At 36.3% G+C, this 27,621-nt stretch overlaps 2 protein-coding genes across 4 annotated transcripts; one reads left to right on the forward strand and one right to left on the reverse strand.

Annotated features, from left to right (window-relative positions):
- Window positions 1-7,397: 7,397 nt before the first annotated feature.
- On the forward strand, window positions 7,398-20,045 carry LOC113303683 (probable sulfate transporter 3.4). 3 transcript variants are annotated; one of them, XM_026552741.1, is made up of 15 exons: window positions 7,424-7,518; window positions 13,156-13,210; window positions 15,979-16,305; window positions 16,434-16,482; window positions 16,573-16,780; window positions 17,288-17,459; window positions 17,555-17,620; window positions 17,743-17,856; window positions 17,946-18,062; window positions 18,177-18,303; window positions 18,389-18,675; window positions 18,813-19,003; window positions 19,178-19,263; window positions 19,417-19,493; window positions 19,584-20,045. In XM_026552741.1, the coding sequence occupies exons 3-15, from the start codon at window positions 15,979-15,981 to the stop codon at window positions 19,725-19,727; spliced, it is 1,965 nt and encodes a 654-aa protein (XP_026408526.1). In that variant the 5' UTR covers window positions 7,424-7,518; window positions 13,156-13,210; the 3' UTR covers window positions 19,728-20,045. The 3 variants fall into 3 exon arrangements, with proteins under 3 accessions (XP_026408525.1, XP_026408526.1, XP_026408524.1); XM_026552739.1 differs by lacking the exon at window positions 7,424-7,518 and adding an exon at window positions 7,628-7,761; XM_026552740.1 differs by lacking the exon at window positions 13,156-13,210 and having other exon boundaries at window positions 7,398-7,518.
- A 1,125-nt stretch (window positions 20,046-21,170) lies between these two features.
- On the reverse strand, window positions 21,171-25,506 carry LOC113303684 (protein SYS1 homolog). The gene is made up of 3 exons (XM_026552742.1): window positions 24,940-25,506; window positions 23,509-23,735; window positions 21,171-21,713 (listed from the first exon to the last, which is right to left on the reverse strand). Exons 1-3 carry the CDS (start codon window positions 25,161-25,163, stop codon window positions 21,706-21,708), a joined length of 459 nt encoding a protein of 152 aa, XP_026408527.1. The 5' UTR covers window positions 25,164-25,506; the 3' UTR covers window positions 21,171-21,705.
- Window positions 25,507-27,621: the final 2,115 nt, after the last annotated feature.

The raw sequence follows: 27,621 nt of genomic DNA on the forward strand, positions 1-27,621 counted from the left end.
GTTAGTTTCAATAAGGATTTGGGGAAATCTCGTAGTAGGTTTCGTTTTGGAAATATTTTTCGTTGGACAGGGTTTGATATGTTCTAGAAGTGAAGAGTTTGATTTTCAATCTTAGTATTTGAAGCATGTGCCTACAAATAAGTTGCAGGACATGGATCATTGGATGAGATGTGATATTGTTTGTGGTGGAGCTATGGATTCTTATTATTGTATAAGAAGCAGTTTGCCGACACAGTTTGTTAGGGTTCGTTTATCTGTGTTGAAGTTTGACATTATGTCGGGTTGAACAATGTTTTCTGGAGTTTCTCTCGTACTGTTTCCGATGGAGAAGCTAGATAGTTTTTGATATTTTGATTCTTTCCGATGACGTTCAATCGAAGAGTTGTTTTTGTTATACACTATTTGAAGTCGATCGGAGCTAGTTGAAGTGCAAGACCGTTGTGAGAAACAGGTTGGTCTATTGTATTGCGGATACGTTCCTATTTTGGTAAAGACCCATTGTGAGGAATTAAAAAAGGTATCGCTTGGACACTTCAAGAGTTTAAAGAATAAAGATAGAATACCACAATGTGTATGGTGGTGTGGCTACGGGAGCTAGCGCATACTACTTGGAGAAAACACGGTGCATGAATTCGAGTGGGCTACAATTTTGGCGTGTTTTTCCATCAACCTTTTATTATGCATTGGCTATTTGATTTCCCGATGATCTGTGTGAGACTTTCTGTTGGAGAGAGCAACATTATAGCAATGATAATATTTGAGGGTTTGCTCGTCTACTACAGTTATTGAAATTAATTTCAATAGGGACAGAGCCTGTAGAGATGAAGATAAATATTTCTATTGAGAAATTTGGTTCAACAACGATATAGTTTCCGTCAAGTTATTCTCTCTAAGTAGCATGAAAAGATAAAAACAACAGTGTCTTGAATTACTTGGAGCTTCAGGAAGTTACCAAAGGTTTTAGATTATGGCTGGGTGTGATTGGGTCTTTGTGTGAGGACGGATTATCATATTTCGAACATTGGTGTACGTTTGGATCAAGATTGGAAAAGGGATATGCACAAGAGAGAATGTGTGACATTATATATTGTCACAAGGGTAACAGTAAATTCTTCGACGATGGTCACAGTTCTATCCGAGTCCGACTGTGTTGTGGTTTGACTGTCATGAAGTCGAAACTACATGCTTGCTTAAGAAATTGATAAAACACTATCTTGACAATTATGTTAAAGCTCGTAATTTGGACATTGTTGTCAAAGCCCGTTGAGGTTGCTAAAGTGGTGCATAAGAAGATTGGTGAGTCAGCTGTCGAAGTCTCTGTGAAGCTGGACACGTGTTTGGTATGTATGCAATGGTTGAAGATATGATGAGCTTTTTTAAAAGGAGTAAAACTAAATTGGGGAAAATATGGTCGTAGAATCATGATCCAATCAGAGATAGGCTTGTAAAGCAAGATTCATAAAGATGAGATCGAGATTGGCACACAGCGACAATGATCCGTGGATTGGTTGTATTTAATGCGCAGTTAGGGTCATGCTCAGTATGCTTTGGTACATACAACATGGTTAGTTTCTTGGAAGCTAACATAAAGGTTGGTTTGTTACAAACTAACAAAAAGTATCTCGTTAACTCGCTTTGGTGGACATGCTCTTGGAAAGGAGCAAGTATGTGATCAGTTGTTTAAATAAGCAATTGACTCGGCTGGAGTTTAGAGACGGAGATGAAGACTATGGTTCTGCTAAGGTAATGCTTAGGCAGACGCATGGAGGCTACTGTGGTAGTTTCATTTGCTTATCGAGTAGTTATGAATGTCATCCCTAACGGATGTGGTGCGCAACTTGGAGTTAGTGGCTCAGAATAGTGGAACATTAACTTAGGTGGAGCAAGGCAGGCCGAGATGGAGCTGCGCTCATGGTGGAGCAAGTTTCAAGAGGTAGCGAAGGCTCAAAGGCGCATAATGGCTGTAACTAAGTTCGATTGGTAGCATATGGACAACGATCGTGTATGGTCTGATTGAGTTGGCATGCAATACACCTAGAATGGTGCCAATCAATGTGGAGTTGTGAACATAAAGGAGTAAGGTGTTTCTCAAGATGTTGCATAACGGATGATCATATGATGATAGTTATTGAGATGGTCAGATTTTTCACCGTGGTGGAGATTTGTACAATCACCGATAGGTTGGATTGTTAAGTCTGAGTTGGTGATGTTCAAGTTTGGTTTGCTCTCTTCTGGTGGAGGTTCTATTGAACAATTTGGATGAACTACATTTCGGTTTGATTCCTATTGAGGATATGTAGGCAACCAGTGATGGTGCAATCCATGTTCAGAAGATAGAGGGATAACAGTTGATCGTCTCATGCATGAATGCATGATCCGAGGTGGAGAATTGTAAGGAAACGGTGGGTTTCCTAAATTGGTTCAACTTCCATATATAATATGGGTTGCCTAATGGACCATGGTTTCCTATTATGAGTTGGTTTCCTAAACCAAGGAGGCTAATACTTGTGAACCAAGTTTGTGACTCATATATAAGGAGGTCTAGGATAAGTGTTTTAGTCATGCAATCCTCAATGTAAATCTCGTAGAGATGTGAGGGATTCATCCCACCTATTGAGGTGGTTATGTGAGAGACATAATGGTGGAAGGATTACATCATTATGGTGTTTATGGGATACTTATCGATGTTGGAAGATATGTCGTTATGGAGTATTCATATGGATATGTTGGTAAGACATCTTGTTAAGGAGAAGATCATCTTGGTGGTGCTGGATTAGATTATTGGTGTTGAGCTGAAGGCGTCCATGATAATCTATATCAGGGTGTGAGATAAGATCGTCTCGTTGTGGTAGATAATGTGGTAAACATTATCTCGTATGGGTGAAGATGCTACTTTGGATCTTATACAGTGCTTGTGAGAGTTTTTATGTTCGGTCACGTTGTGGTGAGTCGATGGATTGATTTAGTCAATCAATTGTGTAATTCTCAGTGGTGATTCTATAATGAATAAAGAGGTCGTAGCCGTTTGGTGGATGTAGACAATATTACACACATTGTGTATATTGTTGAACCACGTTAAATCCGTGAGTACTTTACTTCTTGTTGCTTTGTTTATGGCTTGCATCTATGTGATTCTCTTTCTCTTCTTCTTATCCTAGATCATAGTAAGGTTCATGGAGCAATCCGAGAGATCAAGTGTTTCTTGTTAACTAATATGTTTCCGCAAGATTAGCACGTAGATGGATCTGAACCCAACACAGAGGAGGTTGAGTGGTAGACAATCAGCCGAACTATATGAACTGGCTTCTTTTTAGAAGTGACATAATATTTGGTTTGTCCAGAAAATGTTCACTACTCATCGTTTTCTTAGCTGAGGAGGAGGACTCTACACAATAGCTTACCTAGATCTCCACTTAATGAAAACCCTAAGATAGCAAGAATGGTTTCGTAATATTGTTGTTTATAGACAAGTGTCAAAATTGAGCCGTCACAAATACACTTCTTTTGGGAGTCTGTCACCCGAGAATGAGAATATTTGTATGAAGAAATACGAAAGTAGTATTATCTTATGTACATCTTGCAATAAAGTGTTCACGCAACATCTCAATTCAAGTAGCTGACGTAGTTTTGATAATTATGTAACGAGGGAGTTAAATGTAAAACTACAAGGGATATACATACATGCACGCATTAAATTAAAGTTTTAAACTACTTCAATTTCCGAAGGGTAACTTAACTGATAATTAACGACATTTAGGCCTATACATGTAGGGAGTATTTCTCTTCTGCTAGGTTGATTAATTTGCACTTTAAATACTTAGTGACTCTCACTATTGAAACTTCAAATTTCCATCATCCATTTTATGTCTTTTAGGTGAAACCACTTCATGCAATTAAAACCCTACTTTTACCCTACACATAGCACCTTCATTTCACCTTCTAAGTTCACCACCACTTACATTTCAATGGTACTCAATGCATTGTACTTGTGTGTGTTTTTTGGTTACATGTCATTGATGTCAAACACTAGTAAAGTTTCACCTAGGTAGAACTAGAAGCCCTTCTATATTGACTTAATGTTAGAAACCAGAATGGATTAAACCAAAAGCTAACTGCTTAAAACGCCAGCCCTAGAAAGAAAAAGAAAAGCTAGTCAAATCTAGGTGTAGTTTCAACTTTTTTCCAAGTTAAAGCACTCCATCACCACCTTCCTTAAATTGGATTCAGAATATTCTTAGGATAAACCTATCCCACTGACTAGTGTAGTACTGTTACTTCAATACTTGTACGTTAAACTAATGATGGTTTAGTTCACTTTAATTCGGGTTTAGAGTGAAACTGTTCATTGATTACCTGTGATGACATATCACATGAACAATCTGAGTTTTGGCAACAGTTTATGGAATAACTGTGGCGAATACTTTTGAAGACTTCTTACTCCAGCAGCATTCTTCAAAGCATGGCGAAAACTAATAATCAAAATAGTGATAAAACTTGAATAACTCATTTTAAATTATCATAAAATTAAATCGGAATAAAATGAACAAAGTGGTAAAATGCCTCAAAAGAGATACGTCTATTGCTTTAGTTTAGGAGAAAATAAGGTATTTTAGCTGTGTACAAAAACTAGACACTTATATGAGAAGATGTAAACATTTTACCTCGTATAAACCCAATTACATGTAATATTTTTCATTTTTTTTTCTAATCGATACAAAATTTAGTGAAAATGAATTTTGGACTCATGTTATTAATCTTATAACCCCATGAATGTACCAATGTACTGTAATGTCATTGGCGATTAGGTGCAATTTTATTAGGTTGACAGCTAAATATCACCCAATTTACCGGCTACCACTATTTAAAAACCTACATTCATGAAAATCGTGTAGAAATATATGACCATGCTATAGGGAACAATTTTATAGTTTCACTGCCACGCCCGATATATGTAGTTGTTCATATATTATTTTGAATTAGATCGTAAATTAGAGGCATGTTACTAGTTACTACACACACGCGAGTGCATAACAATGCATTGAACATGTATTTCAAAGCCGTTAAATCTCGTATGCATCTTTATAATACAATATATGTCGACTTGGAGGTGTATTTTTATGGTGCATTCAGGTACGTGATAACGTTAGATATTTACATTGTATGCGGTATGACGATTTCTTAGACGCAGCCATTGTGAAAAATCATAATCATCGTGAGATTTCATTTAGACGGTGGAAATGAAAACGATTGATTTGGTTTTGACAATCATAACGAAAAATTTAATAGGTTCCATGAGTTACATCAAATTGCTATCAAATTGTTGTTATTTAGCTGTTCATATATCCTATTTTCGATTTGGACCACGAATAATACGTGCATTGTAGGCGCCAAACTTACCGAAGGACGCGGCCATTGTGAAGATCATAATCATCAGAATATTTTTAGATGGTGGAAAATGATACCAATTTATTTGATTTTGACGACTGATGATTTCTTCCGAATACGACTGCTACTCTACGAATCCTAACCAGGAGAAAATGCCACCCTATAGCCCACCACCAATTGGCCTTATTTGCAATAGAATGTTAGGGTGGCCCCTAGTAAAAACAAAACGGTGGGCCCAGATTGCAGAATCTGGACGGCCAATTGTTGCCAAACAAGAAAGATTCTACTGCTGATTTTGACACATGGCATCCTAATTTAACACCAATTTTAAGCAGAAACTTCCCGCGGCGTATATTAAAAGAGGGAAACAGAATTTAATGTACTGTGGAACCTAGTTAGTAAGTTCGCGAATGATTCCCGAATCATTCGCGAATTTTTCCGTATCACGGATTTTTCGCGTACGTTTGCAACTCCGAACCCAAGTCGCGAATTATGTGGCATTTCCGAATTATTCGCGAATCGTTCACGAATTTTACGTATCCCGGATGATACGTCCGTTTAATTCGCCATAAATTCTTTAGCTTTTACTTTTCAAAGACTCCATTTTTTGGGCTTTACTGCCTCCCGAGCATACACGACCGAATATTAGACGTGTTGTGATTTTTATGAAACAAAAACGACTGAAGAGATTTGAAGGTGAAGGTGAGAGAGATCTCAAACTCACTAACCAAGAATCTAAACCACCGTACGACGTCCTCTTGGATAACTAATGTTGTATATATTATTAATATCATCATATTAAGTTTATTTTTTCTTTAAATAACTCATACATATGCATAAAAATTGGTCTATGACCTTATAAAATACAAATTATTTGTTATTTATAGATACCGAATTTTCAGAGCCGAACTCACATTTATAAATCGAATCATACACGTACGTATGCCGTTCCGAATTACTGACGAATCACGTCCCGTTGACCGAATTTTGGACCGAATCTGAATTTTACAAAACCTTATAATACTCGTACGTTTGCCGTTCCGTACGTTTGCCGAATCCCGAATTACTAACTAGGCTGTGGAATTTTTTTCTCTCAATGCGTAACAGAAAGAGAAGAAGACTATTACAGGGTACAGAGAGAGAAAAATACTATTTTCTCGCGAGAAATTGATACGGGCCGTTGAATTTGATTGTGCTGTGTAGTGTTATTTTTTACCGTGAGATGAGAATCCGAAAATTTAATTTATTGATCTGCTGTTTCAGAATCTGAATCACACTTAACGAGAATAAGAGTCAGCTTTATTCAGATTTTGTTTTGTTCTATTTTCAGACGCTTCTTATCCACTATGTCAACCAAATGTTGCGTTTATACGGTGTGGGTTGGACAACTGGAATACTGGGCGAGTTATGCTGTTTATCCTTTGCAGCAAGTAAATGAGCAGTGGTAGGACAAAGAGTGTACGTCTTTTGTAGGGCACACGGTCCGTGACATCCAAATTATTCTCAAGCGGGAAATCCATCTGAAATAAACAATATAAATCGCTATCTAGATCAAAATACCAAGGTTAAAATTAATATTCTCTCCATTTTAAAAAAAGAGGTATCATCATTTTTTTTATTTCATTTTCGCCTAAAGAGAAAAAATAAGCCAAAACGAAAAAAAAAATGATAATAACTATTGATATTTGTTATTATTAATAAAAATATGAGGTGTTTATCAGTTTATGTCATTTTGGATTACTTGAAACAGAGTATTGGATGGTGGTAAAAATGGTTAAAAATGTGCAGCGGATAAAAATCAGTTTTACAGCATACTGAAACAATTGAGTCCATTGACGACAAACAAAGTAAATGGATATTTACCCTTAATTTCTTGAGTCATTCTAATCACCCACTTTTTTCCCACCTAAATACTCATGTTCCTTGACAAATCTTTCATACACCATACATATCTCTTGCAGACCAAATTTGGGGGTGTTCCTATATTTACTCTTCACTGCCCATTAATTTTCTTTTTCTTTGTCTTTCTAAGGTGTTTTTTTCAGAATTTCTTTTGTTTCATTTATTCTTCGTACTCTTGACGCCATCTGTATCTCAAAATTACTAATGGCTCCGACCCGTCCATCTTAGAAGGTACACATTCCTTGCGTTGAATTCTTATGTATTTTTGTTTTCTCCTTTACACTAAAAAGAAAAAATGGTACTCTTATAATGAAATCCATATGGAAACGTTTATACAACATGCGCGAAACAAAGTATGAAAACCCAAGATTTTCTTGAAGATAAATGTAATAGTTGGAAGAGAAAGTCACTGGACCATAATTTCACAACCAACTTAAAGTCATTTTTTTCCCTGAAGAAATTTCCTTCCGACAGGTATTGAATGATTTTGGATTAAAACAACACATCATGTAACATGCATGTTGGTCATGCAATTGAATTTTTAACATACCGAGCATTACTTAAGTCTTAAGCCATACAAATATCCGCGAAAACATCACTTTCCACTATTCATCCTCGCAAGAAGATTGAGAAACTAACAAGACGGCAATACGGTTTCTAATGGCAACTGCAAGATGAAACTTAGCTTATATAAAGACAACTCTCTTTATTGATGTTTAGAAAATCTCTCAAAACTAAACACAAGCTCTAATCTTGCTCATATGATCAACCACAACTTTGGTGATCATATATATATAGAACTATGAATTCCTTTTCCTAGTTCTATTACCTTATTACATGTCTTTCCTTTTCTTAGAACTAGATGACTTCTAATTCCCTTAGGATAACATCAATTTCCTAATCTTGTCCTAACCAGCTTGTTAGTGACTTCTATGTTAAAGTTTAACCAACATTCTCCCCGTTAAGCTTCAACCTTACCCGTGACATATCTTGTACTCCAATCAATTGTCTCATTTCTTCAAACTTGATCCGAGCTAATGCCTTTTCCAATATATCTGCTTTCTGCTCAGTTCCTGGTATGTGTTCAACGTTGATGATCTCCTTCTCGATACATTCTCGTATGAAATGATACCTTTTGTGAATGTGTTTCGTCTTCCCATGAAACACTGTATTTTTAGTGAGTGCAATTGCAGACTTATTATCAATCTTGATGAGAAATTTTTCAGGTTCTCTTCCTTTGATTTCACCCAACAGTTCTTGAAGCCATATTGATTGTTTAGCTGCTTCTGTTGCGGCCATGAACTCATCTTCGCATGATGACAGAGCTATTGTGTCTTGCTTCTGTGAGCACCATGTGATAGGTGCATCTCCTAGGTAGAAGATATGACCCGTCGTACCTTTTCCATCATCTTGGTCAATATTATGACTGCTGTCACTATACCCAACAATTCCTCTTGATCCTCCTCGACCATACTTCAATCCACAACTGATTGTTCCTCTTAGATATCTCAATATCTGCTCTATTACATCACCATGAGACTTGCGTGGACTCTGCATATAACGGCTTGCTACTCCCACAGAGAAAGCCAAGTCTGGTCTTGTGTGTAACAAGTATCTTAGGCATCCAACATTTCTTCTATAACTCGTTGGATCAATCTCAGCTTCTTCTTGTGCATTTGAAACCTGAAGTCCAAACTCCATTGGTATCTTAGTTGGATTACAAGTTTCAAGTCCTGCTTCTTTCAGAATTCTCCTTGCATAAGCTTCTTGTTTAATCTGAATCCCATCTACTCCTTGATGGACTTCTATGCCAAGGTAATAAGTGAGTTTTCCGAGGTCTGACATCTCAAACTTTGATGACATTTCTCTCTTGAACTCATTGATCACCTTAAGGGAGTTGCCAGTCAAAAATAGATCATCTACATAGACTGTAATCACAAGAAGCGTTCTCTTTTCTTCTCTTCTGTATACTGATGTTTCTTTAGAGCACTTAACAAATCTGATTTCTCTTAAGATTTGATCTAACTTTGTATTCCAGGCTCGAGGAGCTTGTCTTAGACCATATAGAGCTTTTGATGACTTATAAATCTTATGCTCTTGTCCTTTTACTTCAAAACTTTCTGTTTGTTCAACATACACATCTTCTCGCAATTCACCATGTAAGAATGTTGTCTTAACGTCTAAGTGGTGAATTTCCCATGAGTTTGATGCTGCTTCTGCTATTAAGAGACGAATTGTCTCTAGTCTAGCAACTGGTGCGAAAACTTCATCAAAGTCTATGCCTGATTCTTGAACGTATCCCTTAGCTACAAGTCTTGCCTTATATTTGTTAATAGTTCCATCAGCATTTCTTTTAACCTTGAAGATCCACTTGAGGCCAATCACTTTTACCCCACCTGGCTTATCAACTAGAACCCAAGTCTTGTTTCTGTTGATTGAAATAATTTCTTCTCTACATGCTTGTGTCCATTTAGACGAAATCTTTGCTTCCTTGAAGCTTCTTGGATCGTCATCAACAGACAGTAGCATTATCTCACATTCTTCCGCAGCTTGAAGAATATAATCCTCCAGATAATGTGGCTTTTATATCTGTCTTGTTGATTTTCGCAGTGGAATGGGTTGAGTTATTTCATCGATCTCCTCTTCTTCTTCTTCTTCTTCTTCTTCTTCTTCTTCTTCTTCTATTTCTTCGTTATTCTCAGTGTTTTCATTATTCTCTTCTTCTTCTTGATTAACATTATTGTTTTCATTGGTATTGATGATTATGGGTCCTTCGCCTTCATCAATTACTTGACCCCATCTCATGTGAAACATTCCTGGATCCCTACTTGGTCCATCATTAGTTTCTTTCCAGTTCCAGTTTGCTTTTTCATCGAATACCACATCTCGACTCACTATCACTCTTTTCGTTGTTGGATTGAATAATCTGTAAGCTTTGGATCCAGGCTCAATTCCTAGATTCACAAGAGTCTGAGATCGATCATCCAGTTTCTTAAGAGTTGCAGAATCAACTTTTGCGTATGCTTTGCAACCAAACACTCTTAAATGATCTATGTCTGGTTTTCTCTTTCGCAAACTTTCATATGGAGTCATGTCTTTCAGAGCTTTCGTAGGTATCCTGTTTATTAGGTACATGGAGTGTCGTACAACTTCTCCCCATAGATAATTAGGTACCTTCATAGCCTTTAAAGAACTTCTTGTCATCTCCATTAGAGTCATGTTTCTCCTCTCTACCACTCCATTTTATTGTGGTAGCCCTCGAACCATCTTGTTCTGAGACATAGTTTTTAAGGTTCTGAAACTTATGTGTCCTAACCTTGCGTGACACTTCCATGTCTGATCTTCCAGTCTCATATTCAGACACAATGGCCTTCCAATCATGAGACTTATCTTGTAGAGTCTATTCTGTGAGCGTGAGACTCTAACTAAAAGTCTTCCACTTGGGTCATGAACTGTTAGATAATCTTGTCGCGTTCTAACATCACATCCAACTTCTGTAGCTTGTCCTAGACTCAGGATGTTGCTCTTTAAGTTCGGAATATAGTAGATGTTTGTGACGATCTTCTGTTCTCCGTTCTTGCTTTGAAATATGATTGATCCTTTCCCTTCAATCTCTACATAAGAACCATCTCCAAATTTCACTTTTCCTTTGATTTTCTCGTTGAGTTCAGAGAAATAGTGTATCTTACCAGTCATGTGATTGTTGGCTCCATTATCTAAATACCAAATTCCTTCTTCTCCATCCTTTGATTCGTAGTTCTTTGGTATTAGTTTCCCTTCGTTTAAGAATACAACTTCGTGCATGAAAAGAGTTGTATCTGCTTCCCTTGTTTCATTCTTGTTTGCTTCTTCCATCTTTTGTATTCTTTCAGGGCATACAGAGGAGAAGTGTCCTGGTTTATCACATCTGTAACAAATAATGTTTGATCTATCCTTCTTTTCTTTCCCTTGGTTTTGATCATTCTGACTTGTTGTTCTATCTTGTGAGTTAAACCTTCCTCCCCTTCCTCGGCCTCTGTTTGCTCTACCACCTCTTCCACGACCTCTTCCTCTTGTCACAGAGTTTTGTTGGTAAGAGTTTGTGTACAAGAGTTTTCCTTGAGTTTCTTCATTTTTTTCTTCATCAAGGATTCTCTCTTCATATGCTTTCAATCTTCCAATTATATCTTCATAGCTAGTCTTCTTTAAATCTAAGACTTGTTCGCGAGAGGCTATGATATGAATATACTTGGATCTTGGTAAACTATTGAGAAACTTCTTTACCAGTTTATCTTCATCAATGGATTGTGCAAGTGACGCGGATTTTGAGGCTATCTCTGATAGCTTTCCTGCTAAGCTATCAATAGTATAAGTGTCTTTCATCTTCACTCTTTCAAATTCAGACATTATGGTTTGCAGACGGGCTTCTTTAACTCGATCAGCTCCGAGATTACGTGCCTTTATTGCATCCCAAATTTTCTTTGAAGTTTCCTGTTCACCAACTTGTAGAACAAGACATTCTGGTATTGCTTGAAAGAGTAATCCAATGGCAACATTGTTTTTGTCTGGGTCCAATGTACCAGGATCAATTGTTTCCCAAACTTTGTAGATTTTCATCAGTACCTTCATTCTCATGGCCCATACTGTGTAGTTTGTGGCGTTGAGGATTGGAACTTGTATTGATGGTGGCGTGAACTGTTTTGCACCCACAATGGTGGTTTCGTTTTCCATGGCTCAGAAACAAGCTCTGATACCAATTAATGGCAACTGCAAGATGAAACTTAGCTTATATAAAGACAACTCTTTTTATTGATGTTTAGAAAATCTCTCAAAACTAAACACAAGCTCTAATCTTGCTCATATGATCAACCACAACTTTGGTGATCATATATATATATAGAACTATGAATTCCTTTTCCTAGTTCTATTACCTTATTACATGTCTTTCCTTTTCTTAGAACTAGATGACTTCTAATTCCCTTAGGATTACATCAATTTCCTAATCTTGTCCTAACCAGCTTGTTAGTGACTTCTATGTTGAAGTTTAACCAACAGTTTCTGGGGTCGGAAACTATATAGAATGATGCAAACTTTACAGAGCATTGTGAATCAGGTAGGACTGTCAAACACAACAACAATACGATTACATCAAGTTAGTTAGTTGGTCAAGTTTGGAATAATTGTAGGACCTGCAGAATAACGAAGGAGGAAGATTCTATGTAATGAAGATTTTTAGAATCTAAATATATAGAAAAAAAAATGGAATATCCATTTAGTAACGATGATCTGCTCCCACCAAGGAATCATTTATCCACAACTAATTTTCAAAAGTCATTTTTGAATATAAATTTTTCTCATTTTGTTGTTTTTAAAAAGTTACTTCCATTTTCTTATGTTAATTTCTCTCTTATTTTCAAGCACGTGGATGCTGTTTTTCCTACACTAAGGTTTCTAAGATTGTCAAAGATCATCATGGTTAGATGGTAATGGCAATACTAATAATGCTGTTTTTTTCGTTGTCTTCTTTTGATTTGCTATATCGAGCAAAATAAAAACTGTTTAATCCACAAAATCTTCACATAAGTAAGAAATTGAATTCAATTCGTACATTACTTTACAGCAAGCTTAACACCACGTATCCACGAAAATTTAACATTAAAAAACTGCGGAGCTTTTACCAAAAAAAAAATTCTTTTAACTTTAAATAAAATAACCCGTTTATCTATTAACAATGGATAGAAACAAAGACAAGAACAAATCTGTGAATGGATAAGAAAGACAGCAATTCATGGCTCCTGGGAAGCTTCTCAATGTGATATTTTTGGGGCTCACAAAATCTGACCGGGTTAGTTAACAATATACCTTTGGCTTTGTTTTGTCAAAACACAGGAATTTGGCAAAAAGCTGCTGCAGCAATATATGGTGTGTTTACCGACTAAAAAAGGTTAGTTTCCCCACCATAAATAATGCAAAGTTTGATTAAAGGTTAAGCATTGAGACAAAAATGCCAAATATCTTTTTGCTTAATCCTGCATATGTTGGTTAGTTAGGAGCTATTAACCAACCAATAATCGCATCGTCCCCATTAATTTGGCTCAATTTGTAGACTTTCCCTTTCAAAAGCTAGAAGGAAAAAAGATCGTTCACATTATGGGTTTTTATCTTTCACATATATTTATTTTTGATCACTCGATAGGAAAAAATTCATTGAAAAAAAGGTATTGAAAGTTATTTTAACCCAGTGACAACAACCGAAGCAAATATAAAGAAACCGAAAGAGATTTCTGTCACACGGTCCCTTAACCTTCCCATTTTGAGTTAGAAAACATGTTAAATGTTCAAATGGGCTATATCAGAAGTAGACAGGGTAATCGCTTTTCAAAACTAACACCCACAATATGCAGGAGGTGGCCAGTGGCTTCCTCTATACAACGCTCTTGCTTTCCTTTATTTTTTCTCGTCAAAAACATAATCTCTCGGCTGGAAAACAAGGCAACAACGCACCAAGTAAAATCTTTTGAAAAATAGGCACATAATATAGGAAAATGAGGTGCTTTAATCATTCATTTTAAAATAAATAAATAAATAAAGTTTAATTCTTTTGTTTTATAATTTAGGAGTTTTAGGAAACTGACTAACTACCATATCATGAAGTACCTTGCACTTTCGGCCAAATGCAAGCACCGACAAGCTAAAAGTAATGACAAAGAAACAAAGATTCTCTCTAATGCCTAACTAACCAACTGCTAGTTTTGAGATTCACACAACAGTGACAATATCCCAGGGGAGGAGAGTTGCTGACTATTGTGAATTTGGTATTCACTGACTCAGTGATTATTATAACTCTTAACTAAGTTAAGCTGTAACAACTTCATCACTTTATCCGACATGGAGAGTTGGTAATTAGTGAATTTGGTATTCGCTAAGAAAAAATCGTTCGGTTAATAGTCGCATTGTTTTTGTTTAGGCATATTTTCAACTGGCGCAAAGACCAGATGTCGCAAGCTTCTAGGTTTCCAGCCAACATTGTCCAATAAGGCCGGTGTTTAAAACACGTATCCCCAATTTCGGCCAAGTTTTCTCAGTGCTAGAGTCTGGGGCCATGGATGTTCATGATACCAGATATTCACATAGTAGTTATAGCTGTCGGAGGATTTGGCAGTTGGATAAATATTCTAACTGTCAGTCACAGTCAACCCCAGTCAGCAAATCGGAGGCTGTGGTCATGCTCCCAGCTGAGTCAGTTGGAGTATTTTCAGTCATTAAAGTCAATTAAGTCAAGGATCGACCTAGTCCCACCTCAAAGTCAATTATGGCAGCGTACGGCTACCATGTAGTTTCCAACAAAATGGTGATTTCAACACGTGTAGTAATGACGTGGAGTGACACATCACCTGTTATAGTGCATCGTCACACGTGTCAGCATTTGATATAGGCCAGAAGAATCCACTACTTAGTGGGCACCTTACAGGAATCATTTGCTCCAATCAGATAACTAAAAAGTTCCCGACAAATATACCACCTCGCCGTGCGTATGTGATCACACACCAGACAAGTATTCAGCCTAAGTTTGAAATTATAATTCTTTTGCTAAAAAATGGGTTACCAAATTTTACCAAGAGTTATTAACACTGAGTAAAAATCTTCTTTCAGTTTTCTACCATTTTTTAAAATCGGTTTTAAATAATTATGTCTAGATATGTTTTCGCAGCCAACTTGAAAATCGGGAATCTTGGCTATGATGTTGAAGGGTTCTTCAAATTTACTTATCGGATATGGTGTTGAAGGATATGTTTAAATGCTAATGTGATCTTGTTAATCCCATTATTTTGTGACCGTAGGGTAATGTAAATTAAGGTAAAGTAAAACAATCCTATGTTCTTCTCTCTACCGGACCGCTAGAAAAAAAAATCCCTTAATGGGGGGCCTTCCTATCATCAATCAGAATCCACTTAAAAGAAAAGATGAGAAGAATGGCCCTTGATATTGCCTCAAATGTAATAGCTAGACATTAGGGTTAGGTGCTTCTGTTTCACAAAAACATGGTAAAGATATATGAAAATGAAACCAATGGTAGTTTCAAGTGCCAATTCATTCATGATGGGATACCATTCTCATCTACTCTTATCTATTTTGCAATCTCTTGTTGCATAATAATAGTACTTGTAAATGATTGCTTGGCGGAAATTTTCTCCGGATGGGTTAGCCCTTAGCCGAGTTAGGTTGTTATTTAGTCTAGTTTTTACTTTTTACCTAAATGGCAAGATTTTTTCCCATGCAGAAAAATCTTGGGATTTCTTTTTATCATCACCGCTGTTTTGGTTATGGCAAGTTTCACAGAGAACTAGTATATTTAGTTGGCCCCATATCCATATTAGCAAAACTTACCTTACAATAATAACAAGAAGATAAACATAAAATAAAAATAAATAAATACTGTAACTTCAATTTCTCTTCCTCGTCAAAACGTTTTCTTGATAACTGGAAATTGTCAGTTAATTAGAGAAGAAGAGTGTCTGTGTGTGCTGTTTATTTTAATGGGCCTCTGTGCACTTTTTCTCTCTTCACCTTTTTCATTCAGTCCCTCTATAAATAACCAGATGTTCTGAAAACTTAATCACTCATTCATACTTACAGTTCTTCTCTCCCTTCTCCATTCAAAAACAACAATAAATCCTAAAGGTTTTTTCTACTTTCTCTTCTGTTGCACAGATGGTGGGTGGAAGTTCAAACAAAGTGGATACTGTTCATGAAACAAGTATCAGAGTGAATACTGGTTCATCATCAACAATGGAGATACATAAAGTTTGTTTACCACCAAATAAAACCACATTCCAATCCATTAAACATAACTTTTCTGAGATTTTTTTCCCTGATGATCCTCTTCATAAGTTTAAGAATCAGAAACCATTTACGAAATTCCTTCTGGGTTTACAATATTTCTTCCCTATTTTTCAATGGGGCTCTGATTATAATCTGAAGCTTCTCAAATCTGATGTTATCTCTGGTCTCACCATTGCTAGTTTGGCTATCCCTCAGGTATAGTAGCATTTAATTCCATTTCTGTAACCCCCCATTTGAAGTTTTTCATATTGAACATGCAAAAAAAGACAAGGGGTTTTGATTTCTTGATTTCTTTATTTAATGGAGGAGTTTTGACTTTGCAGGGAATTAGTTATGCTAAGTTGGCCAATTTGCCTCCTATTATTGGATTATGTAAGCATTGTCACTTTCTTATCCCCCCATTTTTACAGGGTTTTGGAATTTTATTGATTTTGGATTTTTTGTTTTGGATATGAATGACAGATTCAAGTTTTGTACCACCATTGTTGTATGCAATTCTTGGGAGTTCAAGACATTTAGGAGTTGGTCCAGTATCAATTGCATCACTAGTAATGGGTTCTATGCTTAGAGAAGTAGTCTCACCAACTGCAGAGCCAATTCTATATCTCAAATTGGCTTTCACTGCAACCTTCTTTGCTGGTGTATTTCAAACATCTTTGGGTCTACTTAGGTAAGAAATTGATTTGTTTTTTAACCTTATCTTAGTTTTCAAGAAACATGAGGAAATTTTTGGATTGTGGGGGTGTCATAACTCATAATTGATTTAATTTTTGGTGATTTTGTAATTAAGTCTATACCTATTACATTAATCATGGTTGACACTTTTCGATAAATGTTTAATTTGGTTGGTGTTAACATCATCTCATTCTGTTTTGTTTCTTTGTGATTTTAAAGCACTGTAGGAGTAACTGCAGTTTTAGGTGCCTATATGGTCACTGATAGACTTTTCGGTTTCGGGAATTTCTATGACTTTGTTAGTAGCACTTAGACTCTAGTTTGTTATACGGAAAGTAAATGGAGTGATCGGATTTGCGTAACTATACCGGAAATTTACGATGCAGGGTAAATTCAGACCAATTTACATTTTAAACTCTGGTTTGTCCATGGTAGAATTGGAGTAAAGCAAGAAGTTAAATTACGGTGATATTGAAAAACTTGTTATGGTACAATTTTGTAGGTTGGGCTTCATAATCGATTTCCTATCGAAGCCGACTTTAATTGGGTTCACAGCTGGGGCAGCAGTAATTGTATCCCTACAACAGCTCAAGGGAATGCTTGGGATTGTTCACTTCACTCCTAAGATGCAAATTGTTAATGTGCTGTCCTCTGTTATTAGCACTGAAAAAGAGGTATGCATGACAAAGCCTTGTTTCTAAATACACGTTCTGAAAGGTTGACACACAAAAAGTACTAATCTGGTGATCCGTATGATTTTGATATGCAGTGGTCATGGCAAACTGTAGTAATGGGGATGAGTTTCTTGATCTTTCTACTGGCAACAAGGCATATTGTAAGCATCACATACGAAAATATCATTTTTTTTTTGCTGTTTTTGTTTATCTCCACCTGAATTTGTTTACCTATGTAACTAGCATAATCTCATGTTGTGCTTATTGTTGTAATGACTATCAGAGCATCAAAAAACCAAAGCTCTTTTGGATTTCAGCAGCTGCTCCATTAACATCCGTAATTCTGTCAACAATTTTAGTTTATGTCTTCAGAGCTCACACTTCTGCGATTTCAACAGTAAGTTTCTGTAACATAAGCACTTTCGTATCTATCTGTTTTTATCTTTCACCAATCTTACAATTTTTGCCTTTTTATTGTATTACCAGATTGGACACTTGCCAAAGGGTTTGAACCCACCGTCAGCAAACATGCTATATTTCAGTGGGACTCATCTAGCCATTGCGATAAAAACAGGCATTGTAACTGGGATTTTGGCTCTAACTGTAAGTCATCTTAGACCATGTTCTTTTATTTTTTATCAACGAACATTTATCGATCAAAATCTGTACATAAGTCTACAATTTGCTAATATCTGAAATGCATACCTCATTTTACAGGAAGGTGTTGCAGTTGGAAGGACTTTTGCTTCACTAAGAAATTATCAAATTGATGGCAATAAAGAAATGATAGCAATCGGTGTTATGAATATGGCTGGTTCTTGTACTTCTTGCTATGTAACAACAGGTATTGTTAATCTCCTATATAACTGTACTTGCAAGATGTTTAACCTGTGATTGTAATAACCACTTCATGCAATTGTTATTTTTAGGATCATTTTCTCGATCAGCAGTAAACTTTAATGCCGGAGCACAGACAGCAGTTTCCAATATAGTAATGGCAGCAACCGTCTTGATCACATTGCTGTTCCTGATGCCGTTGTTCTATTATACTCCCAATGTGATCTTAGCGGCAATCATCATAACTGCTGTTATTGGACTGATAAATTACCAAGAAGCCATCAAGTTCTGGAAGGTTGACAAGTACGACTTCATGACATGTTTAGTTGCATTCTTTGGTGTTCTTTTCCTCTCTGTTCAAATGGGCCTCGCAATTGCTGTAAGCTTCTCTTCCATTTTCCTTTTTGTCTTACTCTACGCTTATGCAGTATGTCAATCCAGATCTTATACAAAATTGGCTCTATAAACGCTCGCTATGATATCTGATTGAAATCTGACATCTTCTTGTCTCTTCAGGTCGGGGTGTCAGTATTGAAGATTCTGATGAATGTGACTAGACCAACTACAGTGGTGTTAGGGAATATTCCTGGGACACAAATATTCCAAAATGTTGGTCGTTATGGAGACGCTGCAAGGGTTCCATCATTCTTCATTCTTGCGATTGAATCACCCATCTGCTTCGCAAATTCTACCTATCTTCAAGAGAGGTTCGTATAAGATTAAGTACCTGTGCAACAAAATCTTTTAATTTCTGAAACAAATCACTGGATTTCAAGGAACGTCGCCGATAATTTCCAGAGTTCTTAATATGACACTGTAATGCCTATCAAGTAGTGTTTTACAGGCTTAAGTTTCTCAAATTTGCTTGTTTCTTGGTGCAGGATATTAAGATGGGTTAGAGAGGAGGAAGAAAGGATTGTAGCAAACAAAGAGCAAGATATGAAAACCATAATCTTGGACCTGACAGGTGTATAACTATGTTCAAGTTCACTTTTAAGTCGAAACATACAGACCATCTCACGAGTTTTACAAAACTTGCTTTCATCTGTCCATGTTCAATGACGCGGAATCCAGTTTATTGTATCAGCTATTGACTTAGACGTATCTTACAACTTTGCAGCTGTAACTGCCATAGACACCAATGGACTTGAAGCAATAGTCGAAATTAGAAAAATGCTTGACAAACGATCATATAAGGTAAGAATAACCTCCAAAAGTATTTCATTATAGTTACTTTGGACTCTGTATCTGGCTAAACATAATGCGGTTTTTGTTTGAATTTTGCAGCTGGTGTTGGTGAACCCAGTAGGACAAGTGATGGAAAAACTGGAAAGCTCAAGAACATTAGAGCTTTTTGGCGAAAAATCACTGTATCTGACAGTTGGAGAAGCCATTGCAGATATGTCCAAAAGGTTGAAGATTGAGATTTAAGTCACTTGTTATCATGGACAGTAGTTAGTTGAATCCCGATTGTCTTATGCATGACGATTCGAGGATATCCTATATTAGAGTAGTGAAAAACATAAAATAGTCGATCGATATTAGGATCCTGAAGTTGTAGTCTATTGACTCTCTTCCTTAGAAGAGATGTTTAGATAAAAGTAAATGCAAATTTTAAATTTCAAAAGCAAGCCTGTTTTACCTACTCTTATGTACTTTGAGCTCTTCTAAGAAGAGATTTTGAATCCAAATGCTGTATCTTTACTGCATTACTGTGTTTGTCTATTGGAAGAAGATTTTTTAGAGCAAGAATAAACTTTCTTTTTCTTCAAGATTCTTGATGTTAACTCTTACAATCATAAGAGAACCCATTCAGAACTTCTTTGACCATTTTATTTTATTTTTAACCTTGTTTCTATTTGCTAGAAAGTTAAAATAAATTTGAAAGGAGGGTAAGCCAGAAGAATCATGGATTTGTCACTTTCACTTGCTAAAACAAACTTTGATTGGCATTTTTTATTTAGTTAGTGGATTTTCATTCCCTCTCTTGGAAGTTCTGAAAGGGTTTTTCATCTATTTTAATCAGTTGATGGCCTGTATGTATCACAGGGAATGACTTGAAGTTGGATTGGCAATGCGTTTCTAGCCTATACCAGTGGACAGTGGGGATATCTTAGGAGTTGGATTGGCAATGCGTTCCTGTCCAATTCTTTTTTTAATATTATCAATGCTACATATGTAACAAAAAGCAAAACAAAGAAAAATCAGTAAAGAAGTAAGAAGCTATTTTTTAATCTTGTTGTGTCTCCAGCTATGGATTCTTGTATTGCATAAAAGATAAAAATCGAACTCTTTTGAAGTCCTCCATTTTACCATTTCTAGCATCTACTTTTTACCAGAAAGCTGAACAGCATCGTTGAGTTGCTTAACTGCATACATATATTCCATCAAAAGCAGGCCTTCAGTAGTGTGTTGGTTACATTAAAAATGACTTTGAAAGGTCCCAGTTTGGTTCTTCTAAATCAACAAGTGTTCGGGCTAAAATATATCAGCACTCAGCAGGGACTGGGTTCACGGTTTGGAATTGCTTCAACATAAAAGCGAGTTGGGAACAAGAACAACTCAAAAATGATCCATCAGAGAATTAGGTTCAGTTTCATGGGTCAATGATTCTCAAATGGGACAGACACCTTGTAGGGAATTTCGTCGCACATGGACAAGATGTTCATGTGGAACAACAAGGTATTCTCTGGTCCCTGCCACCTACCATTCCTTGCAGGAAACATACGCCCAATGCCAATTTGATCAACAGCTTTATTAAAGAATATGAAACTCCCTTATGGGAGACATTTTCTTATCAAATATCACTCACCATTTCCAAACTGAAAATGAAGAAACATTGACAAAGCAAAAAACAGGAAATCATTCATTTCACCGCAAGCAAAAGACATTGTTAACATCAATCGATATGTTCCACAGGGATATGGAGGATTGGACATCATATATTTTTCACAGCATATTTCCCTCCAACCTAACCAATAACTCGTTCAAACAATTATATCGACGAATGAAAAAATCGATATCATATCAACTAAATTTGTCAGGGATATAAATTGTAAAGAGAAGCTTACAAAGCGAAAGTAAACTCCCACACTTCGTGGGATACTTCCCTGCAATTCATAAAAATTACATAACCTTTGAAATAGATTTCCTATTTTTCCCTCTTCAAATCTCCTAAATAACTGCTATGGTGGTTGTGTACTTTCTTGAATATGGCGTAGAGGATGAAAACGTAAAATCTGACTAGGAAGGAAGGCTTTAGAAATTCATTCTCACCATTAATATCGAACTGGGTGGTATCTCGCAAGCTTTGGCCAAAAAATTCTCCAAAGTGATGATGAAGCTACTACTATCAACCCCCAAGTGAATTTACCATATTTATCATACCCTGTTGAGTTTGTCTGTTCAGTCAAACATCTGCATAAAAAGGATCTCAAATAAGTGCTTGAATAAATTATTACAGCATCAAATGGCGTTGCAAACAATTTGAGTAATTTAACAACTGGGTTTCCGAAGAGAACTAAATCTAGCAGAATATCCAACTAAATGACTGTAGCAAAGCGGGCACTAGGAAGCAGGGAATGAACACTTCTTCAAAAAAGAGCAACAATAACAGAAAATTCCAACAGAAGCATAGATGTGGTAGTTATCATGTAATTAAGATGAAGCAACATTGGTGGTACAATTATGAAACTGAATAACATATGTAAAATGAAGCGGTGGGAATTCTGGTGTTGCAGTACTGAGATATGAATCAAATAGAATATATGTTTTTAAGTAACATGATACTGGTGGTAGTGTGGTGATATCATATAAAACGAAGCACTGGGAGTTCTGGTGTTGCAGTACTGAGATATGAATCAAATAGAATTGATCTTTTTAAGTACACATGATACTATATCTTACACCTTTTTTTTTTAATGTCACTATGCTAGATCAGTCTGGTCTTTGCCTCCCTCCCCCACTATCAGGTTTTCTTCCTCTCCTGGAAACTTGTTTCTAGATCATTACAGACAGTGGATTGCTAAGGATAAAGATGGTATTGCTCTTGTTATATCAGCAACTATATGCTGGTATATCTACAAAGAAAGGTGTTAGAGGATCTTCAAGGAAACAAAAGAAACCAGTTTACACACCTCTTTGGCTATACAAAGGCACATGGTCTTTTGGTCTAAAAAACAGATTGCAAGTTCTATTGCTAAGACTAATCCTAACATAAGAACCCCCGGACATATAGGGAACAAAAATGGATTAAACCTCCTATAAACTGTGTTCTTAATTTTGATGCTTCTTGGATAAATATTAACTGTGGTTATGGGTTTTTAGTGAGAAATCATTCAGGAGATTGCAAGGAAGCTAGGGGAGGATCAATGCACGCAGAATCCCAGAAGAAGCCGAAGCTTTAGCCCTATTACTGACAGCCGAATGGGCCAAGGATTCAAATCTTCAAAATCTCTACATCCGAGGAGATTGTCAAAAGGTCATCAAACACATGAAAGATAAGAACAAGAAAGTTAAATGGGAATGCCTAGCAATTCTATAACCTATAACCAGAGTTCTACCAGAGTGCAACTCTTTTTTGGGTTTCATCAACAGATCAGGCAATTCAGCTGATTCCCTGGCTGAGGAAAAAAAATTCTGTAATCTCCAACACTGGATTCATGTATTTCCAGTTTTTTTTTTTTTTTTTTTAAATTTTTCTAGCAGTAAACAACTCTAATGGAACTGAGATCCCATTTACTCCTTTTGCATTAACGGGTAGGCTAGATGTTAGGGAAACCCTTAGAGGCATATCCCTGTCCAGGGCAAACTCAAATGAGTTAACCCGAATCTCTTAGTCTATTAATATAAGTCATATATACTACACTTGATCGAAGCAAAAAAACATTTGGAAAAAAAAAGTAGCTTTTAAGTCAAAAATCTACATGATGCGCTATGAAAATTCTCTAAACCCTAGACCCTATAGAACAGAAGTTATGGAAGCTTTGAATTCCGAGGCAACAACACAGAGGATCTTTAATTGTTTGAACACAATGTGACATAAGTATGTTTGCCAGGGCGTACCAAAAATTTGTTCTTTTGCATACTTAGCCCAACACCACATAAGTTGGAATACCCCTAGGAAGGATCAGTGTAGATATAGAGGTACAGTACTAGATCATCAATAAGAAAGTGAGACACTTATCAATCATAAAAGGAGCATGAAACTTACTTGATCTAAGCCGTGATATGGGAATTTCTCGCATCTCGCGTTTTATACACAACCACTCACCGAGCAAAGCCATCAAACCGAGACAAGTACCATTCACGATCCACCAAGTAATGGAGGATGGCCAACCTCCATATACGAGGCATATAAAAAAGTGTATGATGTAAAGAGTCGCTGAGAAATCTAAGCACTTTTTAGCTCTCTCGACCAAATGAAGCATAATTCCAGCCCTGCAAATACAAGAAGTCGGAATCCATTAGATTCTAGAAGGGACACACATGCTAGTTACGGAAAGCCTACATGTAAAAAAAATATTCATCATAACATATACTCAGCCATGAACTTACAAAAGAACAAAAGAGACATAGCGTGGAAATTTAAAAGTTCTAGGAAACCCATGTCTTTTCATTATGCTAAAAATTATATCAAATCTTAAGACAATGGCCTTAAATCATTTAGCCAATATAAGGTACTTGCATATTTATAATCCAACAGATATACACGATACGTGCAGTCCAAAAATTTCATGTCGAAAACAAGTTCTCTAAGGACAACTTCAGTGAACAAGTGTCAGATTTCATTGATTCACTGTACATGGTAAAGCTGCACCCCGTGAGAGCTGGTCAGAAGCTTCACCCTCTGAGTCAAACCAAAAGGATTGACAACTTAATCACGGGTTTGAAACAGAAACAAAATTTTTAAGGGCTTAGAAGCAGACTCAGCATTATTGTACATAAGATGTTTCCGATCAAGTAATCCGTTATTTGAACAGGAGTATAGTAATCCGTTACCTTTGCTCAAGTCAGATGTCGCATCATTGTGGCTGAAGATAAGCCTTTAATAGTTTGATTTCCTTAACTTTAGATGGCTCTTTCCTAGACCAGGAGTATATGCTTGTGTACGCATACAGAGAATCTACCGCTTATAAAATAGTTCTCCAGTCATGCTAAAAAACATGGCTAGCAAGTTTATCTCAATCTTCGGAAACACTAGTGCAGATTAATGGTAAATTTTAAGTCTAGTCTACCACAATGTTCTCTATTTTTCTCCCTTTTGCTGACATGGACTATCTTATCCTAATGTCGTTAAATGCAGTCCCTAGGTAGAACCGACCAATTGGGGATTAGACAGTAAAAGTAGCCAAATGCAAACTTGGATGGGGGTTTATACTTTATACTACAATTGCCCATAGCCAAATCAACCTACTAGTATTGCCCATAACTTAATGCCACCCTTAGACATAAAAAGTGCATCAAAACATCAAGTAATTTTTAAGTTATACCCGGTATACAAACATAATACACTAAAACATAAAAAAGCTACCACTAGGAGAATTACGATGAAACCTCAACAATTCAACAAATTACACAGAATTCCAACTCATTCAATAAACACCGCAAAATTGCAAGGAAATGGATACAAGTAATCTCTTACCCGGCAAGTGAGCTGAGTAGGAATGCAACAATTACACACCATCCAGTAACCGTTGATGTAGTAAGAGTAGAGTAATCAAAGAAATATACAAGACTCATCCGTGATACACGAGTCCCAACAAGAATTGACATTAATATACCCAGTGTTAGATAGTATAAGCATTGCAAACAAATTATTTGAGATACAATTAGCCAAGGATCCCATACCATAGTCCCATAGAACATGACTCTTCTTCTTCACAATCACAACACCCCTCAATCAACTAAAATTCTCAAGATTTGACAAACCCGATCTGTCAATTTGCTGACCTGAATTAGGTCATCTGACTTAACAACCAGGAATCGTTATGGGTTTGGATTCAATTGGGTTTTACGGAGAAGAACCAAAATTAGGTTTTAGAGAGAGACTGAATGTTTCTGTCTGGGTGTTTTTGGAGTTTGAAGGCGAGAAAGAAACTTCCGATCTGCTCTAAAACTAACGTCAAAATCTCGCACTCATTTTTAGAGGAAGAAAATAATAAAAAGAATGTCGAGTTTCGTTATTTAACTATTCAATGTCTAAATTACCCTCTATTTTTCTGTTTTGAAGCAGAACTGAAGAAGCATTGCTCGGTTTTATTATAGCGTTTACCCAACTATGATCATGTCCAATGAGGAAAAGGATATTCCCTTAAGATCCTAAAATCCCAGGCAGCAGTAATTTTACCGGGCATTTTTAGGGGATACCCTGAAAGAATTAGGGGCGATTAATAAGAAGTTCATCCAAACCTAAAATTAAGTCATTTTTTATCTCAAATTTTTTGAAATGGCAAATCAAGCCATTACAATCGTCAATTTTGATGTACTTTTGTTTGTGTAGCGAAAATCGTTGACCGGTCGACTATTGCTTGATAGATTATAAGGTGGATCGGTGAATGGTTCATAAGTCAATTGATTGCTACAACTATCGGTTTATTTATGCTTCACCTATAGACCTTTCATTCACCTAGCTTCACTTATTCTCTTATTCCCCTGTTAATTTCCTCATATATATATATATATATATATGTGTGGGCTATGGAATAGAGTTTACGGGATTCTCTACCCGTAGGAGATGAGTTTTCTCTTATATATATATGGGTACAAATCTCGTATTGGAGAAGGCCTAAGTGGGCTTTACAAACAGAAAAGGGTAACGAAGCTGCCGATATTCTTGTACAGAAGAGCCAATGAAGCTTTGTGAAATGAATGATTGTTCACTCTAGCCTTATTGATTGATGTGTTAAAGGAGGATGATAGGGAAAGGAATTTTGATATAAATTTTGTCAATTCAACGAGATTAAGAAAGCATGTTGTTAACCTACCCATATGGAGCCTTGAAAATAGCATATCATTGAAACGTTAATATTCTTACTCAAAGCGGATTGGGACTGAAAATGCCGGGGTACTACAACCACACTCAATATTTCGTTCGGCAATCTGTATAGACTAAACTCCAATATAATTCCGAGAACACCGACTTAAAAGTGAGACCCAATCAAGAAAGAAAGTAGAAAAAAATTTGAAAAACAGTTTTATTACATATCTTTTTGGAAAAACAGGTTTTTTAGTTAAATATGTGTCAAAAAAAAATAAAGAGGGGCCACATACAAAATGTATGTGGCCCGACCACATCATAGCCGGAGCGATCAACGAGCTTTATCTCTTTCTCAATACAATCAGTAAATCAACTAGATAGAAATCCGTGAGATTGATTGATCTGAGAATAACTTGGACGTTACCAAAGACCAATTCCCAAATGTCAATAAGTTATATCCAACAAACAAGGTCGTATTTATCAACTGTGATTGAACTAGGCACAACCTGTGATATTTTAATTATATAAACAAAGAATAGACTTCTGAGTGATAGATGGTAGGACTAGAAACCTACAATATTAAACTGCAAGTGCATAGTGTCGATATGGAACACAGGGAAAGTACAGGTCGATCCTCACGGACAAGGTGGGTGCAAATTGAAGCCAAAGTCTTACTAAAACTAATTCTAAACTGAGAGTAACAACAAGGGTCTTGGTTGTCGATACGACTAGATGATTAACAGGGTTTTAAAACAATAAACAAATTCAAAAGCAAAGAGTACTCTAAATAGGCAGATAACTAGGATACTAGGGCTTCGAATCCACCTCCTAAACGCATAGAAATCTCTAATTTGATATACTAGCTCTCCCTTCAATCAATGAGCTATAGAAGTTCTAGCCTCAAACTACCTTGAAGGTGTGATATAATCACTTGCACAAATATGATGAATTGATCTCAGCAAACCATGTCAATCCCTAGAATTACCTATCTGATTAAGGCATAGATAGTCATAAAAATTGAACTAAATCAGTTAACCTAAGCTTGAATACAAAGCAAAGGATTATTCTAACTACCATGGATGCTTGACATACAAGGTGAAAGTAATTTGCTAGTATTCAGAAATCAAATCATGTTTTTCAATAAAATTCCATGGACAAGAGCAAGTAAAATCAAACAAGAGGAATTCTAATTATTAAAGGAAGTTTCATCTCTACCATAGCAGAGATTTTTAGAACATTAATAGAAAATGAAATTAAACCTAATTTACTACTGCAAGTTGCACCGGCTACTCCGGGCTTGCCTTCAAAATCATATTTATACAAGTTTCCCCAAAATAAAAATCCCCA

The sequence above is a fragment of the Papaver somniferum genome, chromosome 8, assembly GCF_003573695.1.
Source record: "Papaver somniferum cultivar HN1 chromosome 8, ASM357369v1, whole genome shotgun sequence".
Classification (NCBI taxonomy): Eukaryota; Viridiplantae; Streptophyta; class Magnoliopsida; order Ranunculales; family Papaveraceae; genus Papaver; species Papaver somniferum.

What these genes read in the sequence shown, in the direction of transcription:
- LOC113303683 (XM_026552739.1), top strand. Translation starts at nt 7,643, where the DNA reads ATGAAAACCCAAGATTTTCTTGAAGATAAATGTAATAGTTGGAAGAGA. An exon ending in ACATCTTTGGGTCTACTTAG is followed by an intron (nt 16,781 to 17,287) that starts GTAAGAAATTGA and finishes ACAATTTTGTAG; the next exon opens with GTTGGGCTTCATAATCGATT. An exon ending in AAATGGGCCTCGCAATTGCT is followed by an intron (nt 18,676 to 18,812) that starts GTAAGCTTCTCT and finishes TTGTCTCTTCAG; the next exon opens with GTCGGGGTGTCAGTATTGAA.
- LOC113303684 (XM_026552742.1), bottom strand. Translation starts at nt 25,163, where the DNA reads ATGTTCTATGGGACTATGGTATGGGATCCTTGGCTAATTGTATCTCAA. An exon ending in CTACTCAGCTCACTTGCCGG is followed by an intron (nt 23,736 to 24,939) that starts GTAAGAGATTAC and finishes TTGTATTTGCAG; the next exon opens with GGCTGGAATTATGCTTCATT.